This window comes from Calypte anna, chromosome 3 (genome assembly GCF_003957555.1).
Source record: "Calypte anna isolate BGI_N300 chromosome 3, bCalAnn1_v1.p, whole genome shotgun sequence".
NCBI classification, from domain to species: Eukaryota; Metazoa; Chordata; class Aves; order Apodiformes; family Trochilidae; genus Calypte; species Calypte anna.
Genome location: NC_044246.1, coordinates 21,549,956 through 21,569,904, shown reverse-complemented (window position 1 = coordinate 21,569,904; position 19,949 = coordinate 21,549,956). Strand labels below are relative to the sequence as shown.

Here is a 19,949-nt window from a genome sequence, read left to right as displayed (position 1 = left end):
ATAATATTTTGAAATAAACCCCCAGCTCTGAAGCTCAAATACTGATTTTTTTTTTGTACATATTGAGTTTATATTACACTTTATAGCTAATCTTTAATTAACATAAGTAATACTGTATAACACAAAAAGGTGAAAAGAGAATAATGTTCAGTATTGTATATCACAACAAAAATTGAAGAATGTAGTTACATTTAGGTAATAGGAGAAAGCAAAGCTTTGGAATAACTGTTTTGATACAGTAAGATTTCGGTTTTAATTTTTTTAAACCAAACTAAAACTTACTCAGCCATTTGTGTATCTGTTTTTCTCCAAAATGTGTGATTCATCAGGGACCTACCACTTGCTCAGAAAGTGCTTTTCTGTTCACTGGTGCCATGCAGTTGAACCGCATCTTTTCCAAGTCAGTCACTCTCGTCTCAGAGACACCATACAAAGGCTGATATGAAACATCTGTAAGAGATGACCCATATCTGATGAGATCTTGTTAGATAGATGCCATAAACTGAGGAAAAATTGACTGTTACTTAGTAAAACAAAATTTAAAACCTTAAACATTCAAATCAGGTTTTATCACTTTTTCTGTAGATATTTTAGTTATCTTAGCCTTTTACATTCCAGTTCTGATACAGATTTTCTGGAGATTATCCTTTCCTTACATGGGTTTCAGTGTTGATTCCAGACAGTCAGTAATACTTTTTGCCTAGAGCATCCTGCCAGTTTGTATGGGGAGGTTGGTTCAGTGTGGCATATTTAGACCTCGTTGGTGAACTCTGTCATCTTTAAATTGCCATTCAGACTATTTTAGTTGCAAATAGGGCAATTTCAGTTTTTAAATTCAAGGAAATTGCAGCTTTTTACTAATCTAAAAGGTAACATTATTTTAAAATGTGCTTCTACTGTGTTAGAATAAATTCAGTTTATTAACTTGAACTTTTTGTCAGTTGAATTTTGTGTGTAAAATGGGTTTGAACTACTTCAATACAGACACTTGTTAAAATATCATGCAGTTGCTAGTGAGAAAGATAAACAGCTCTGACTTCGTACTCACTAGACAGGACAGGGAACAGAAAGATGAAGGTGCTATGATGTTTTATTTATATGGCAAAGTTTCTAGAATTTGTAAACAAACACTGGCACTCCATTGTAATGGAGCTTTGAAATCGCATGGAAATAACTTCAAAGATATTCTTCCTATATAATTTTATTGTATGAATTCCTTGTCTCTTAGTGAATTACCCAAACTACATAAAGAGATCATATGATTTAAAACTGAAATTGATATTTTTTTACCTAGGTTTTGCATCTGATTGGAATGGCACTACAAGAAGAAAAACATCATCTGGAGAATCTCACTGAGGAGAATGTTGTAACATTTTCCTTCACTCAGAAAATATCAAGTATGCCTTTCATTTCAAATGTGTAGCGAATTTTAAGTATCTGAAAGTGCCAGTATCTAATATTTTATTTTTCTGAAGCTTTATTTATCAGAAGAGCATATTTGTTATCTATCAGAATTTTACGAAGTTGGTGACATATTTGCTTTTACATATGTATAGATTCTTGACAGTAGCAATACTAAAGGTGTTTCATAGAGGAGAAATCCAGGAGAAATTGCCAGTAAATTGGATTCTTAGTATCTTTAAGTAGCATTTCAACAAAGATTGCTGTACATGATCAGATGTTATAATTGCAAAAACTGTAGTTCTGTTCCTAAGTGCTCTTACAACCTTGGCTCTTCCTTGCATCTTCTGAATAATACCTCTAGAATTGCTAAGATTCCTATTTAAAATTGGTGTGAAATAAAATATTGCAAGTTCTGCATGTCAGGCTCCCAAGATGAAAACAGCCAGGGAGCACGGACAGTATATTTGTCATGTAAGAAAATAGTCAGTGAGCAAGATTTCTAACAGCATTTCCTCTTAATGTTTCAGGACTTAGAGGGTGGTCATAAAAATGTTTGGGAAAGGAGAAGGAATGAAAAATATTTTGTCTTTTTTTTTAAGGAATTATTAATCTGATGAATATACACAAATGTTTTTTATGCTTTTAATTGTAGTGAATTATTAGTTTTCAGATAACACTATAATCAATTATAATAATTTTTTCTCAGGACCAGGAGAGGCACCTAATAATTCGCCCAGTATACTAGCTATGCTAGAAACACTGCAAAATGCACCTCATCTGGAAGTGCACAAGGACATGATCAGATGGATACTGAAGGTAAATCTGTTTTATATAATTGCTGAAAATCATGGAAAGAAGATTGTTGAAACTTTCTTAATTATATTGTAATGATTTCCTTATTCCCCATGTTGTTTTATTTTACCTACCTTTTGCTCTCTTCTGGAATTCAGCTGCAGATTATGTGGCCAGCATTATTGTATGCACAGTTACAGTCACGTGTCACAAATTAAGTGTGTGTTTGTTTGTTTTCTTACAGACTTTTAATACTATTAAGAAACTAAGAGAAAATTCTTCTACAACTCCTGTGGCTGAGACAGAAGGAAATATTATGGAGGAGGTAAAAGTAAGCTGTAGCAATTAGCTGATCTGAACAGCTCTGGGTTGTGACTAGCAAAGAATTGTATTTCTAATTGCAGTTCTTAATTGATGTTGGGAAACATCGGAGATTTCTAAAATTCTGTCTCATCTTATAGATCAAGCCCATTTGTTTAAAAGACCAATTGAAAAAGTCCCTGGACTGTTTTAATTTCTTTATATAATGTAGCCTCCAAATCATTTGCAAGTTTACTGCTTAGAACTGTAATACTGATCACAGCATTTAATGATTCTGCTCTTCCCATAATTTCAGACTTCTTGGAAATTTGTTAAAAGAAATGACCTCCTTGTATTTTTACTGTGCATGTCATTCCAGATAAGCTCTGCTGATTTGTTTAGCTTGGCATAATATTTAGATACTACACAAAGACTGGAGCACTGTAGTGTATTTAGGAATACAGCTGGTATGGAGGAGGAGCAGCAGCTTTAGAGACCTGTCACTTACCTTTTAATCTTATGAATGTTCAAAGGGAAGAAAAATACAAACTACAGGTAAAGGTTGAGAGGGAGAAATACCCTTCTGGATCTGCACTTCTCCCTGGCATTCAGCATGAGCTAAAGAAGAGAGGGCACAAAATAATTTCCTGATAGACTTTTCTTTTTTCTTATGAGATGTTCATTGTTTGCAGTTTAGCACCAGTTACAAATAGCTGTAGCTAAAATAAATGGTTGCCACAAGATTTTAAAAATACCTGACTGAACAACATAATTTCAGAGTTCACGTGATAAAGACAAAGCTGAAAGGAAGCGAAAAGCTGAGATCGCCAGACTGCGCAGGGAAAAGATCATGGCCCAGATGTCTGAGATGCAAAGGCACTTCATTAATGAAAATAAAGAGCTCTTTCAGCAAACTTTGGAAGAGCTAGATACTTCAAGCTCTGGAGTACATGAAAACAGGTGAAGGAATCTCACTTACATTTTTTTCTCTACTCTTTACATCAGGCTGTCCTATTGTCGCTGCTTCAGAAAGCCCTTTATTAGTCTTGATAGAAAACTGCTTGAAATTTTTTTAGACCCAGAAGGCAGCAACAAGTGTAACGTTTCCCTCATCATTACTGTCAATGTGGTTGCCTAAATATTAGTGTCTCCCTCATCTCATCTCCATAGTGTTCAGCATAAACAAGCAAAGAATTTTGCATATAAAATAATCCAGTAAATTATTAATAATACTGAGACAATGCTGTTAAACACTGTAAATTAGAAATGGCTTTTGTTGCTTGAGGATCTGAGAGAAAATCTGCCTGTAGCTGGAAATATGTATTGAAGCATACCAATGATTTTGTGGGGAACAGAAATGTGTTTTGAGAATTTGTCAGGTTTGTAAGGAATGGTGATGATGAAGAGCTGCAGATCTAAGTCTCTGTGTTGAATTGGAATAGGTCATACTACTGGGAGGGTATGAATTTTTTCTGGAAAATAAAGTCTTGCGTATCTGTTTTGGGGAATGTAGATATCAATGCCAAAACTATTTGTTTTTGTCAGACTGTATTTATCATAAATCTAGAAAGCTCAGTAATTCCATTGAAATCATGATCTGATTGTTATGCTTTTCAAACAATTTGCTCACTAGTATTTTTTGAATATTTTAGCCCTGTAATTTCAGATGCAAAGCTCACAGCTTTGGGACCAGAGCAAACTAGAGTAGCTGAACACAGACAGGTTGTTATGTGTATATTGTGTCAGGAGGAACAAGAAGTTAAAGTGGACAGCAGGGCTATGGTCTTGGCAGCATTTATTCAGCGATCAACTGTGTTGTCTAAAAACAGAAACAAAGCTATTCCAGACCCTGGTAAGTATTACATGTTTATAGTTGTCTCTAAAATTAAAGTATCTTGGAGTTGCTGTAACAACTACAAATAGTTTGAGACAGTAGCATGAGCTTATGTTAACTCTATAACTGGGAGTGAATTCATTGTAATTGGTGGCAAAACTCTGATATTTTTAGTGAGGTGGAAATGTGGTTTTAAATTAATAATGTAAAATCACTGGGGTTGTTCAGCTGAGAAGAGGCTCAAAGGTGACCTTATAGCAACCTTCCAGTATCTGAAGGGAGCTGGGATAGGGCTTTTTACACAGGTGTGTAGTGAGAGGACAAGAGCAAATGTATTCAAACTTGGAGAGGAGATTTAGGCTAGACACTAGGAAAAGAATTTTTTTCTGTGAGGGTGGTGAGATGCTGGAACAAGTTGCCCAAGGATGTTGTGGCTGCCCCCTCCCTGGAAGTGTTCAAGGCCAGGTTGGATGGGCCTTGAGCAACCTGATCTAGTGGAAGGTGTCCCTGCCTATGCAGGGGGTTGGAACTAGATAATCTTTAAGGACCCTTCCAACCCTAGCTATTCTATGATTCTATGAGAGCAATTCTGAGTTAGTACAAATGATTTGTAACCATTAAATAACACTTAAAGATTGGAAGTCTTTGTTATTAAACTACACCTATAACATTATAGAGATAGGAGACACAAGACAGATGTTTCCTTCTCAGTTGTATAATCTGAAATACCTCTTAGTATCTTATTATTAGGTAAAATCACTTAGTGAACACATCACTTTTTGATCAATGGCAGTGTTAGAAAGGTTCCTTTGGTTCCTATATATGTAATACATAAACTTCTGCACTGAATCGTTTTGCACTCTGATTGTGAAGTTTGATGTTCTTAGGCTGATTTAATGGTACTAAACCACCAAAGATGCAGGTAGATATTGAGGAATTTTACCAGCCCCCAATGCCTTCAAAAACTTGGTTTGAAGTTTAAGTACAGTACATAAATCCAAAACAAAATTACACAGTACTTGTAAATTCCCTGAACAGTTTAAATTGTTTCAGATAAGGAATGTTTTATGCTTCATCAAACAAGTTACACTGTTGTGATAGAGGTTCAATAATGGTGCAAATGCAGTAATATTTTATCAAGAGTTAAGTCTTCTGATAAATGTTTATTTCAAAGTTGTTTTGTTCTATTTTAAATACAGAAAAGTATGACCCATTATTCATGCACCCAGATCTGTCATGTGGAACGCACACAGGTAGCTGTGGACATATTATGCACGCCCATTGTTGGCAAAGGTAAAATACTGTATTTAAGTGTTTAGTCCAAGTACCATGTCATGCCATCAGTTTGCCTAATAGCACTAATATTAAGGGCAAAATTAATAATATACAGGAAGCTTAAAAACAAAGGTCATGAAGTGATGAAAGCAACTTTGTTAAAAAAAAAAAAAGTCAAAATTGTTAAATACTTTAAACTCATTCAAAATAATTTTCATGTAAGGAATTCAAATCCATGCAGATCAAACTTAATTCCCTTTGAGTTTTTATCTCTATGCATAATTCCCTGTGGTGCACAAATATCTGAACACAGAAGCCCATTTTTTTTTGAGTTTTTGTAGTTCAATAATAGACATATTCCTGCTGCTTCTAGTGCTCTTTACTGAAGTTTTAAATAACAATGCATCCCTTGCACTCCCCATTGCTCTGTCAAGTTTAGTTTGAACTATAAATACCTGTGACCTACTTCAAGCTCATCTTCAACATAAATTCAATGTTATCTTTTGTTCTTACGTGGTTTTTTTATAAAACCTTTGTCAGTTATTTTTGAGGAGCATAAATGTGCTTAGAGCTATGTGGTGCCAACATCATGTGGGAAATGCAAACCATTCAAGTCTCTGACTTTAATTAGACTCTTTCTTTGGTCTTTGCCCTGGCTCCTGAAGTGCCTGGTTTCAAATTCTGCCTAATGTGTGAAGACTATTGGGAGCTCCCATAGATTCTGTGGGCAAAACCCTGTGCAGGTTTCATTTGTGGTCTTTGATATCACTGCTCTTTGAAGGTGTGTTCATCTTCTTGTGTAGCTCATGTACAGTCACGCGTGGTTGCCATTAACTCCTGGAAATGTCCTCCTGTATTTAGACCATTTTTGGGTCATTGTCATGCATTCTCTAAACCATTCCAGAGGCTTCTGGAATAGCCATTATGTTTAGCAAAGCTGTGAATTAAGTTCCTTATAAGATTCAAAGATCAGCCAACAGTTTTTCCTGTAGCAAAAGGAAACAGTTGCTCTGTTGTGGCCCATAATGGAACAACCACATGTATGATGTTCCATGGCATCTACCTTAAAACTTTATGTAAAACGTAATAGTTATGTATTCTTTTTGATCCTTTCAGCGTTCTCTCTGCCTCCCCCTCTCATTTTTTACCTTCTTTTCCTAAATGGAAATTGCTGAACTTCAGACTTAAATATGATTTTGTAACAGCCCAAATAACTTCAGCATATTGGAGAATTTTGGCTGCCAATAACTAGGGATAGCCTGCAGTTTGTAATACTTAGAGGGCAGAGATTTTTCTTTCAGATAATTCTCTGAATAGTGTCTTAATTAGAGTTCATGAATTTATATGTTGAAGTAATGTTTTAATAATTTACCTCTAATATCCTTCTCTTTTCTAAAGGTATTTCGATGCTGTCCAAGCAAAAGAGCAACGAAGACAACAAAGATTGAGAGTACACACAAGTTATGATGTAGAAAATGGTGAATTCCTGTGTCCACTTTGTGAATGCTTAAGCAACACTGTTATTCCTTTGCTTCCTCCACCCAGAATTTTTTCTAACAGGTATGTTTGCAGTTAAGGTAAAAAAATCCCAAACAAGACACATATCAAAAATGTATGATGATGATGATGATGTTTTGGTAATCTGAAATGGATTCCCTGCCTCCTTATCTTAGTTTATTGACCTTCCTTGGTTATTCTGTAGTATGGAATTTAGAATTTGAAAGGATAGTAATGTGTAGGACCTGCAGCAAAAGAAACGAAGATATAAAAGTACGTGAACAACAGACTAGTTCTGTGTACAGTTTATTCTTTACTAATGTGTGTATTCTGTTTACATATATTTTCTGACAGGTTAGACATGTCGGGCCAACCCAACCTAGCTCAGTGGATCAAAACAGTATCCCAGCAAACAAAAGCACTGTATTTACTTCGAGATGAAGGCTGTGCAAGTAAGTCTGAGGAAATGCTTATATTTGTATGTGAGAGGCATAGAATAATTTTGGTTGGAAAAGACACTTAAGGTTATCAAGTCCAACCATTAACCTAGCACACTGCCAAGTCCACCACTAAACCGTGTCTGTAAGCAACATGTCTACATGTCTTTTTAAATAATAATAAAAAAAAGATACTTTTCCCAATATCCAGTCTAAACCTCCCATGGCACAATTTGATGCCTTTTCTGTGTATTATGTCACTTGTGACTTGGGAAAGATACCAATACCCACCTCACTGCACCCTCCTTTCAGGTAGGAGTAAAGAACAATCAAATCTCCCCTCAGCCTCCTTTTTCTCCAGACTAAACAACCCCAGATCATGAAAAAGACCAAGTATTATTGTCTGCCACGGTGCAGTTGGGAGTTGTTGGCAAGAGTAGTCTGGAATTTCAGGTTCTGATGATGTGCTCCTGCATCTTTTTAAAATGTAAAATTTATAGGTGAATAATGGGTGTTTTATTACTTCTTGTTTGTGCAGGCAGTTCTGGTAATTCAGAAAAAATGGATCAGTTGCAATTACCTGAAGGATTTAGACCAGACTTCAAACCGAAGTATGTATTTACATCTTAAAAAAGCCTTTAAAACTTCGTCATGAAATAGAAACAAGAAAATAGAATACGTTTCCTGTGCTATAAAGTTTCACTAATTAAGGCAAAAATTAGTTTTGCCTTAATTAGAAAAGTTTATCCTATTATTATGATGGTATTGAAGTGCAACCCACAAGTAGTCAATAATGCAGTAGAATTTCAGAGATGGGTGTGATGCACGGATGTGCTGAGGTGATGCTTCTGTTGTATTAATTTCAGCACCAGGTTTTAGTTCCTCATTACTTGTAACCAAATAAAGGACTCATTATTATAGTTGAGCATTATGTGTAACATACCAAGAAAGACTATGAAATGGAGAATAAGTTGAGATATATATATATATAATTTCAGGTACTCTAGTATTTTGTATTTGAGTCTTCTTCACTTGAGGTGAAAGTAATTAAATCGATTACATGGTACAGACGTTTATCAGCCAACTGCATACAAAAATGCAGGACACTTATCCCAGCTAATGGTAGCTTTTGCCATCATTCTCACACAGATCTTTTAATTTAGTCTTAACTGTATTATCTTTGAAGACCAAATATTCTTAGCTCTGAAAAATGAGGTCGTTTCCAGTCAAATATTCAAGAAATAATTGGAACTGTATCTGTCACAGAAAAGAGGTTACAGAATACCTGATCCAAAGAAAGATACTGGAGCTTTCACTTTATTTTAGAAATCCAGGTGTTCAGCTCTGGGCTGAATGCTCATCATTAAAAATACTATGCTGCCAGTAGAGAAAAAAAAAAGGAATTAATAATACTTTCTTCTTTGTTTCAGGAATCCTTATTCTGAGAGCATAAAAGAAATGTTGACAACTTTTGGTACAGCAACATACAAAGTAGGCTTGAAGGTTCATCCAAATGAGGAAGATCCACGTGTACCCATCATGTGCTGGGGTAGCTGTGCTTACACAATACAGACTATAGGTACTAATGTATTAATTTTGTTCCTTAATATGTGATTTTCAGAATTTAGTTACATTTACAGCATTGAAATATTTTGGTTGTGTTTCTTTTTACAGAACGAATTTTAGCTGATGATGATAAACTGTTATTTGGTAATTTACCTTGTCGACAGGTAAGGATCAAGTAGCAATTCCTTTCTGAATCAATGGAAAAAGAGGGAATCGTGCTTCTTTAATGCTGAATATCTAAATTTTAAGAGTTTAGAGTTATTTGATAGTTTTAGTTCTTGGATTCCACCGTTTAATCAGTCTGTATAAGATTATTCATCTATGTAAAAATCAAATGTAGAAAACTATTGGTTTGGGTTTTTTTAATAAATCTATATTAAGGCTGAGGTTCTTCTTGTTAACATTCAAAATAAGAATGCTGAAGGGAACTTTTATATTTGTATAAACAGAAATCTCTTTGTCATAGACACTCAAACTACTACCTTAAGCTGCAGCTGAGAAGCCTGAAAATAATGCCCTAAGTCAATAGATCTTTGCAGACTGAGAAACTTTAACTGCAGAAGTGCCTTTTTTTTTTTTTCTTTGTTTTTAAAGGATGACTGCCTTACATCATTAACAAGATTTGCTGCAGCTCACTGGACAGTTTCATCTCTTTCAGCAGTACAGGGTCACTTTTGTACTCTCCTAGCGTGTAAGTTTCTCTTCTTTACAAAGATGCAGATGTAGAAAGATGTTTATAGAATGTTTGTTAGCCTTGGTTATGAGAAGACTGTTTTCTGTAGTGGTGCTAAGCAATAGACCAAGAGCTGGTATTTTTACCTGTGTAGCTATATGTATTTCATCATAAAGTGGGAAAAAAGATTTCTTCTGGTCTGCAGTTCCAAGATGTATTTCAAACGAAGCATTGAAGCATTTCTGCTTTTGGAAAGGTACTTAGAGCAAGGGAGAGGGAAGCATGGTCCTTCAGAAAAGAAGAGGGATACTCTGAAACTTCAAAGAAGAGCAAATTGAGATTGATATAGAGTTGAAAGAAAATAAAGTATTTGCAGAGGTCTGTAATATATCTTCAAACTTCTCAGCCCTTGAATAGATAGGACCTGTGATAACACAACACTTACTTGGTAATGTCATATGTTGAGAATTTTAATAAGAACAACAAAAATGTTCCAAGCTTGAAGCATTTGCAGGTAGCTGAAAAGTGGGGAGTTCAGGCTAATGCTGCAACTAAACTTGAGAAGGACTACTCTGAACAAGTATTAAAAATGGGATAATTTTAATATTTACAGTCAGTAGAGCAGGGAAACTTTTAAAATGCATTCATATACTGTAATTACTAGTAAAAACCACCTACTTAAGCAAACTGTTGGTAGCTTTATAGGGAAGAACAAAATTGACATCAGTTTGTAGCAGTAATGATTGTGTCATTTTCTATGAGAAGCAGTAGGAAAAATGTAGCTGGATAATTGGATAGAACTTTGTAGTATATGGTGTTCTGCATCATTTGGGTTTTCTTGAAAATTTGAGTCAATGTTTCTTCAAAGCTCTTCTTCCCTCCAGCTTTCAGAAGCAACTGCATTGCTTTTGTTTTTATAAAGGAAAAAATGTGGCTTTATTTTTCAAGGCTAGGAATAAGGAAAATTATCAGCCTTTGATCTGTTAGTACTCTATGAACTGTTTGTACATAAAGATAAGTTATTGAACAAAAGTTTTGTTTTGGAAGTCCCTTGCTTTGGTCACATTTTTTCTAGGAGCATTTTTCAAACTTCTGGGTTGAATTCTGTGACTGAAGTAAAAACATTTTTAAATCTGTGTGGCAGTGAAATGTTTGCTAATAGAAAGGGCTTCAAAGTGTCATAGATCTCTGCTGTTAATTCTTTGGCCAGCGAGACAGCAGCCTTCAACTGAAGTATTTTTAAGTTAATATGATGAAACTATTTTTTACTGTGCTTATAGCTACATTGTAATGCAGTTTAAATTCTTTTGTTGTAAATCAGATTTACTACTTGGAGAAAAGAAGTTTGCAGCTGCACCTTGATTGTTTTAAATGCACCGTAGCCTTTCCAAGACACTTCCTCTGCGTTAACTTTTAGATGTAGCTCATGCCATTACTTGGAATTTTTAAGTGTGTGAATTTCTGTTGTCTTCTGAAGTGATTTAGTTAATACTTTGTGGTTACTAGGAATGTGAATGCTACAGAGATGGAGAGACCAATACCTGTCTTTTTCTTAATTAGAGATACGATTAATTTTAAGAGACTCTTCAGCATTTGAGTCAAAAGCAAATGAGTTGTGATGCAAATTTAGGGAACCTTATAAAGCTAAACCTATTGCAAAGTTTTCCTTTGAGCATCTGTCCAATAGACAGCAATTAATGTTTATATTTAGTCAGTACTGCTTGAGTTTATTTCTAGATCAGTTTGAGATGCTATCTCATTTTACCTTGCACTGGAAACCTAAGTCATGAAAGAAAGTCACTGTGGGAGTAGTGAATGGCAGGACTTCTTTGTAGTTATTTTGGGTTTGTTTCATTTCAGTAGAGTATAGTAAAGTAGGTAAGGGTCTTTTCCATTCCTGTTGAACAACTCTTGAAATTACACCTTTGGGGACAAACCAGGTACATTTGTACTTTAGCATATAAACCAGAGGGATGGCTCTCATTTTGTAACTGAAATACACTAAAATCTCTCTATATATTAATATTCAATGAATAATTTTTTTTCCTCTCTAAAATACTCAGCACTGGTGCCTAATGAAAAAAATGGAAATGTTCCCTGCATACTTGATATTGACATGTTCCATTTATTGGTAAGTATTCCATAATATATATATATTAATGATGTTTTGATCCAGTAGTCACTATGTCAAAACTTCATAGAGAACTTTCTCTTCACTCTGGGTCAAGAACCTTTCAAAATGTTCAGATTTTTAGTATTTTTTCACTACTTAATACAATTCAAGTTGCAAGTATTTTATCTATAAATAAAATAGGAGTAAAATGAGCCAGTGTGTATATTCTTTGGATGTTAAAAACAAACCAAAAAAACAAAACCACCTCTCTTCCCAACAAGCCACAAACAAAAAATAGCAATATCGCACCCCACAACCAAACAGACACCCTAAAACCCCTGATAATCATTGTTCCCTGAAATAATGACTGGAAGAGTAACTTTAAAATTAGCTTCATGAAGATGCCTTTGAAAGGTGTCATTGCAACATGAGCAGAGAAAATGGGAAGATAAAAATGAAAAGGAATATACCAGCTTTCTTGTTTTCTTTTACAGGTAAGCTTGGTGCTCTCTTTCCCTGCCATACATTGTCAGGATTTTTCAGGGGTTAGTCTTGGCACTGGAGATCTTCACCTTTTTCATCTTGTCACTATGGCACACATAATACAAATTTTACTTACCTCATCAACAGGTAATGCCTCTTTCTTTCACCTTTTATTGAAATGATTCTTCAAATCTGTACTTGGAAAACACTTCAAGTGCTATCAGTAAATGTATGCAGTTTACAATGGTAAAATAAAATTGCTGGTGCTCTCTCTTTCAACCCATTGAAAGTATTGATAAATTGTACTCATGGAAATTCAGTCTTTTGTCTTTATTGCTTAACACTGGAGGGGTTTTGGAGCATAACTAGTCACAGATTCTGACTTTCTAGCTAATGCTGTAGTTCCTGCAAGTGTTCTTTGTGGAGACTTGGCTCAGATATTGCATGATGAATAAGTTGCAGTTAGTGAAGTAAGGAATCCCTTTATATATTCTGGCAAGAGGAACTGGCTGAGGTGTAGTATGCTAAAAGTGAAGAACTACATGTAAGGATATTAAGAAACCCAGCCAACCAAACAGTAAACCAACACCTCGCTGGAGTTGACAATAGCATAAACTTACCACGTAGGATGTGCAACAGAAAACATTTTCCAGTACCTCCAGTACAGAAGAATATTTGAACTATTTTGGCTGCTCTCTCAAAACTTGAAAAATTACATATTTGCTGTGTAAATAAATATATAAGCTGTAACTTGTTTTTTCTTTCTTCTTCAGAAGAGAATGGCATGGATCAAGAAAATGCTAACAGTGAAGAGGAAGTGGCTGTGCTTACACTCTATAAATTTCTTTGCCAGTGTACAGGAAGGTAAAATGAGTGATTTTTTGATAAATTTTGTATTATTTTCTCCTTCCTGGACTTAGTATTTGCTACTGACCAAGTTCCATACACTAATGCTGTCAAAGATTATACTTTTAACTTGCAATTCTTCTATCATGTTACTTATCCACTAATTCTAGTTAGAATTTTCAAGTAACTATTGCTATAAATTCCTCTAGTTTTGCTCATGAAGATTATGCTCTGGAACAATATTTTTAGCCAGACTGAAGATGTATAGAATCTGGAATTTACAGTGTTTGTGTACAGAAGACTTACTAGGATATGAACTGGCTATAGAAAATTTTCCTTAGTTTACTGTTCCAGTTGTTTCCACTTTTATGAGCCTCTTTCATTATTTTGCTTGTGATTAGCTTTGAAATGCTTTGCATAGTGTTTATTTCAACTGAAGCCAGTAATTTACTATGAAGTATGTTTGAAGATTTACTAAATACACCTTTCAGGCTGAAATGGTGAAATAAAAGCAAAATTTTATTGTGTTTTCTTAAGTGCCTTGAAAGAAATTTCCTCAGGCTGGCACCTGTGGAGGAATCTAAAAGCTGGAATCATGCCTTTCCTGAGATGTTCTGCTTTGTTTTTCCATTACTTAAATGGAGTCCCAGCACCCTCAGAAGTTCAAGGTACTGTCTGCTTTGTGTTACATCAAGTTTTCAAAAGATAGACATTTATAGGCAAAATAAATTGCATTTGAACTCTGTTTTTCTGAAGTAGCTGAATGAACTAATATGGGTTTGTTACCAGTGCTGAATTATATCAGCTACAGAAGGTGTAGCTGTGATATGATGCTACATGCTTAAGCATTTCAGCACCAAGAAGCCCAAACAAACTTCTGTATTTCTGAGGCTGTGGTGTATTTCATTGGTATGCTGTAACTGATCACCTGGCTGTGTCATGGACTGCAGGGAGCACAAAGTAGCCATTTAATGGATGACATTAAAATGAAGACATACCAAGTTATAAAAATCACAGAGCAGTCTGTTGTGGTTCTTATATGACCCAGGCTTGAAACATGCTTAGAGGGGAAGTTTGAGGAAAATTGCTTCTCATTACTGTCAGGTTTCCAACATATCTGGTGACTTTACTAATACTTAAATACTTCGTACCACATCTCGGGTGTAGGGGAATCTGCTTGGAAAAAGAAAAAAAAAAAAGCTGTCTCATTTAGGGCTGCATTTCATGTATTGTCATTAATGTAATTTGAAAAACTGCAATTATAAGAATTTATTTTTTTTTACAGTAAGTGGAACAAACCAGTTTGAACACTTATGTAGCTATCTTTCCTTGCCAAACAACCTCACTTGCCTTTTCCAAGAAAATAGTGAGATTATGAACACGTTAATAGAAAGGTAAGTTGTGTTCTTATGGTTAGTTTAAATATAATAATTAACTGTGCACAAGATAATTGGTATAAGCATTATCCCCCAAGTGCATATGGAAATAAATAGTAGACTTTGAAAAGCATTTGTGAAGGAAGTGTTTTTAAAAAATCATAGAATATTTTGGTTTGGAAATTACCTTAAAGATCCTGTGGTTCCAGCTCCCCTGCCATGGGCAGGACACCTCCCACTAGACCAGGTTGCTCCAAGCCACATCCAACCTGACATTGAACACTTCCTGGGAGTAGACAGCTATAACTTCCCTGGGTGACCTGTGCAAGTGTGTCACCATCCTCATAGTACAGAATTTCTTCCTACTAACCTAAATCTGCCCTCTTCCAGTTCAAAGCCATTATAATCTTGAATAAAATAACCTTGAATAAATAATTTTGTTATTCTAATGAAGGTTGAATAAATGTACTTTGGAGTTTTTACTTATTTATTTTTAGAAAATATCATCCATTGAAGTTGAAAGACTTTTTTTTTCTTTCTTGTAGTTGGTGTAGTAACAATGAAGTAAAAAGATATCTTGAAGGCAAGAGACATGCTATCAGGTAAATATGGAGATGTTTTAAGGCTAGAATTTAAGAAAGGGTAGAAACTTTAATGTTAATACTTTTCTCTCAATATTTTTTAAAGTATATTTTTAATAACATAGGATCAGTTCTATATTTAATAGCAAAAACATTAGGGGACAAGCAGAGATTTTTTTAATTTTGTATGACCTGTGAAATACTGCTTAAATTAGTAGGTTTTAAAGGTGAAGTTAAGTATTACAGTTCTGTTTAGACTGATCTACAGTAATCAGAAGCCGTAACATTTCTTCTTGTTTCCTATAGTAGATTTGTACCTTCTGATTCCAAAGGTGTGCTGTGTTGTTTAAGAATATCAGGCGTTGCAGGGCTTTTTAGAGAATCCAAATTCTTCAGTGAAATCAACACCAAGTCAATTCCTACAAAGAGCATTTGCTTTTAATATATTTCTACTTGCTAGGAAGTTATTTTGTATTCAGAACATGTTTAATGCTTAATGGGCAAAGAAAAGTGTTTAGGACACTTTTTTTGTGGAGACTAGGTAAAAATAGTGGTTATCAATTATCCAAATAATGATAAATGTATTTTAATGACAGCACTGTGTACCTCAGATGTATCTCTGCATCTTAATCTCCTGTGCTATGTAGGTAAAGTCAGTCTTTCAATGTTGTGCATACAACAAGGCTAAGTAACAGAAATAAAAACTAATTACTTCATCTCTTAAATATCAGGCTATTAACAGACTGTCTTATGCAGGAAGAGTGGTCTTGACTGCACAGTTGTTTTCCTGTTATGTGGTGTTAGGATTTTTTTCTGTGTTTCATTTGCTCATTCTTCACTGCTCTTCCCAAGATTGTCTAAATTTATAGTGGTATTTTTCCCTCAGCATATTCTTGATCATTGATTCCCTCACAAACCTCTATCTACATTTCATAGTCTGTGTTATTCCTAGAGTTGAAGGTTATTAAAATGTAGTGCATAGCATCTGCAAAACGTACCCTTTTTATTTCTGAATGTATAAAGATTTGCTGTTAAATAGGTCCTTTTCACTGCACAAATATTTCATTTTCTTTAGGATACAGATTCTGTGGACTTGGGTGTCTGAGTGGTTTCCATTCAATATTAATAAGCAAAAGGGTAATGGAGCAGAACAAATACTCAGTAAAATCTGTAGTGACATAATGAGGCTTTGCTAAAAGTTTACATATGACATGTATTTTTCTGATTTTCTGCCTATGCATTTTCCCAAATTCATAAAAAAATGTAACTAAGACAACTGGAGCTGAAAGGTGTTGGGGGTTCCTTTTTTATGTGCTGCCATTTTACTCTATGAATGGCAGAGAAGAAAACTCAAAAATTAATTATTCACAGGTGCTGTTGAGACAAGCAGGAAAACATGAATGAGTTGGAAATCACTGTATATTACTCATTAAATTTGAATGGTTATCTTGATTGCTTTATTATAGCTATGCAAGAGAATCCAACAAACTGATAGACCTTCCAGATGACTACAGCTGCCTCATTAACCAAGCATCCAATTTCTCGTAAGTTGTGTGCAATTACAGTGAGGTGCCCTGCAGTCTTATGCTTCTCTTGATGAACTGGGAAACCTTTAACCTGAAAGCTTCAGAAAGATGTTTGTAGAATAAGAAAGTTAATGGCACATGCTGATTGTTATCCTTTTCAGCAAAACTGCCATGTATTTTGGTGAAATAAACACTGCAGGAATCTGTATAACTGTTAACTGTATAAATGTTCAGAAGTACTTTTGAAATGTTGTTTAGCATCCAGAGTTAATATATATAATTAATTATTTTTTTTCCTTCACAAAAGGTGTCCAAAATCAGGTGGTGATAAAAGCAGAGCCCCAACATTGTGCCTTGTGTGTGGGACCATGCTGTGTTCTCAGAGTTACTGTTGTCAAACTGAATTAGAAGGGGAAGATGTTGGAGCCTGTACTGCACATACATACACCTGTGGTTCTGGAGTGGGCATATTCCTTAGGTGAGGAACTGGACACCTCTACTTACATTGCTAGATTAGATGGTGTGTGTGGACATGAAATGTTTGGTTCCTTAAATGTAATCATAGGGGTGGTTTGTAAAGGCATTGGTTTGTTAATAACAGTACTGTCTGAAGACCAGAGTGTGTTCATCTTCCTTATATGTTGGTATAAGTTTCAGAGATTGTTTCCATGAGGATTAAGGTATCATACAAAAAGTAAATTTCATTTTAAAGTTAATTACTTTTTTTCTGTGTGCTTATTTTCACTCAAATATTATAAAACAATAAAGGTGAATACCTTGATTTTGTCGTCATTGCTGCTGCTGTTGAAAACATGAAAATTCATTGTAGTTGTCTTCCTGCATACAGGAAAAGGTTAGATAATGTCTATTTTCACTTTGGCAATGGCTAGTGAGAAGTGAAATTGTTTTGATTTCTTGCTCTGGTTGTGCTGAGTATTTTATACAGGTTGAAAATAATATGACATGAAACTACATTATTTTTAACTGCTACTGAGGAGTTATAAGAGGAAGAGGATAAGGTCTTTAGTTTTAAAAACCAAAAGGACCATTAAAGATCTGTACATGCAGATTGTACAGAATTGAAGTAGGTGAGAATGGAAAAGCAGTACCTGTAAAAATAGGAGAAACAGTTCATCTGAAAATCAGTATGTAAAATCTTCTCTGTTTCCCTCTAGAGTACGAGAATGTCAGGTGCTATTTTTAGCTGGAAAAACAAAGGGCTGCTTTTATCCTCCTCCTTATCTTGATGATTACGGAGAGACAGACCAGGGACTCAGGTAAAGATTTAAAACATATCTTTTAAAGACAGGAATTCTAAAACCAGCTGGGTTGTAAAATACACTTGCTTGGTTAGATTTTCATTTCCATCATATAGGTAATAGTATATTTTGATACTGCTCTTGCATCTAATATATTCTAACATTTTAATGCTAATATGTGTTCTTTTGTTAAAAAAATTGAGTGGAAGATTTTTCTTGGGTTATAAACAGGTGTCTTGAGGTGTAAAAACCTAAATCTGTGAAGTCGCCTAGAAAATAAAGCTGAAATATTTTTTTATATAGTGCATTTATTTTTATAATCAATAGTAATTTAATACCAAGTGAAAATACTATGAGGTGATCTTATTAATGTGGTAGTTCTTTGTCTTAGCTCCTATCTGCTTCCTCTGAGAGTGGAGGACCAGGCAAGGTAGCACTCCAGTTTACTATTCAAAATATATGTTGATTTGTTCTGGCATGGGAATACTGTTAAATGATTATCTAAATATTTTAGTATTTCAGTGGGTCAGCTAACATTTAATATGCTGAGTGCTTGTGCTTGTTTGCTTTGTTTTATCATCCCTGATACGTATTATCTCCTTTTCAGACGTGGGAATCCCTTACATCTGTGCAAAGAACGATTTAAAAAGATTCAAAAACTCTGGCAGCAACACAGTATCACAGAGGAAATTGGACATGCACAAGAAGCAAATCAGACACTAAGTGGCATTGATTGGCAGCATTTATAGTGGTTATCTGCTGAAGACTGGAACTTTATTAAGCTTTTTGTAATTCAGTAAGCTTTTCAAAGGAGGGATTAGGAAAAGAGTCTGAGGGGAAAAAAAAACCAACAGCAGCAAACCCTGTCCTGCTATTTAATCTTTGTTTTACAATGTATTTCATAAAGATACCAGTTAACATTAATCAAGTAAACTTCTTTCTTTGTAAGCAAGTTTTATTAGTCATATAATTTGCACTGTGCTTCCTTCACAGAAATGTCTTGGGTTATAAACCTGGGCAAATGAACTTGAGTTTCTGATAAAAAAAAAAAAAAGTGACTCTTTTTGGAAGTCTGACTATGATTTTTCTTACGAACTGCAAGAGAAAAAGACTGCTGAAACAGAAACTAGATAGAGCACAATTACAGATTGTGTTTTGCCCCTTGCTAGTAATCTGAGCCATTTTATTTATTATTCTGCATTTTAATACTTAAGCTGTGTGTACATGCAATGGAGCGAAGTAAGGAAGCAAGTAATACAGCACCTGGATCTTTCTGTCTGCATCGATGGATAATTCACACTTTCACTTGGTGTATCAACAACGGTTTTGTCATTTGTACTCTTGCAGCTTTCTTGCTTCCAGTTGTTTTTTAACTAAAAAACCTTAACACTAGCTTTACAAGCAAAATAATTTAATTTAAAGCTTTTTCCAGAGCATTGCACTCCTTAGAATTATGTAGTTTGTAATTTGCATTTAGCTGGGAAACCCTCTCACTTTCACTTATGTGATTGGTTATTGGTATTCAAGGGTTGACATTGTGCTTTAGAAGATACTTTTAAGGAAAAAAAATACGTACCATGTCACGAAAACTAATTTTATCTTAATTTGCAGAAGCACAGAGGATATTTTCTTCAATTTGGTTAACAACTTTTAAGGTGCAAATCCCACCTCTTTATAGCAGCAGACAAATGGAAGGGTTTCTTCTGGCTTTGAAGGGCCGCAATCACACTGCTCACATTTTTCTTGATTCATTTTTTTCTGTTGTCCCATCAAGTATATTTACTTTTTGGCTTGATTTAAAGCTCTGTAAAGATGTTTGCATATAGTATATTTTATAAATATATTCTATAACTGCGCAGATTTGCACTTGATACAAGGGTGCCTGAAGGCAGTGAGTTTTCTAGCTGTGTGTAATTAGACCACCAAGGTGTCTCTAAAAAGTGACATTCTGCTTATTGATTTAAAATAAAATCCGTTACCTTTATCT

At 34.7% G+C, this 19,949-nt stretch overlaps 1 protein-coding gene across 4 annotated transcripts in view; it reads left to right on the top strand.

Annotated features, from left to right (window-relative positions):
• The window catches only part of UBR2 (ubiquitin protein ligase E3 component n-recognin 2), a 52,607-nt gene extending 32,658 nt beyond the window's left edge, over window positions 1-19,949 (top strand). For 2 of the 4 annotated variants that reach the window (XM_030446981.1, XM_030446982.1), the window contains exons 26-47: window positions 1,295-1,397; window positions 2,111-2,220; window positions 2,441-2,521; window positions 3,275-3,456; window positions 4,149-4,348; window positions 5,530-5,623; window positions 7,004-7,165; window positions 7,457-7,554; window positions 8,078-8,150; window positions 8,970-9,118; window positions 9,214-9,269; window positions 9,700-9,796; window positions 11,842-11,909; window positions 12,386-12,521; window positions 13,148-13,238; window positions 13,758-13,888; window positions 14,506-14,614; window positions 15,142-15,198; window positions 16,644-16,721; window positions 17,011-17,181; window positions 17,879-17,980; window positions 18,570-19,949. In XM_030446981.1, the coding sequence (XP_030302841.1) occupies window positions 1,295-1,397; window positions 2,111-2,220; window positions 2,441-2,521; window positions 3,275-3,456; window positions 4,149-4,348; window positions 5,530-5,623; window positions 7,004-7,165; window positions 7,457-7,554; window positions 8,078-8,150; window positions 8,970-9,118; window positions 9,214-9,269; window positions 9,700-9,796; window positions 11,842-11,909; window positions 12,386-12,521; window positions 13,148-13,238; window positions 13,758-13,888; window positions 14,506-14,614; window positions 15,142-15,198; window positions 16,644-16,721; window positions 17,011-17,181; window positions 17,879-17,980; window positions 18,570-18,711 (2,490 nt within the window). In that variant the 3' untranslated portion in view covers window positions 18,712-19,949. Of the gene's footprint in view, window positions 1-1,294; window positions 1,398-2,110; window positions 2,221-2,440; window positions 2,528-3,274; window positions 3,457-4,148; window positions 4,349-5,529; window positions 5,624-7,003; window positions 7,166-7,456; window positions 7,555-8,077; window positions 8,151-8,969; window positions 9,119-9,213; window positions 9,270-9,699; window positions 9,797-11,841; window positions 11,910-12,385; window positions 12,522-13,147; window positions 13,239-13,757; window positions 13,889-14,505; window positions 14,615-15,141; window positions 15,199-16,643; window positions 16,722-17,010; window positions 17,182-17,878; window positions 17,981-18,569 lie in introns of all 4 variants that reach the window. The other 2 variants (XM_030446980.1, XM_030446979.1) reach the window with 1 other exon arrangement.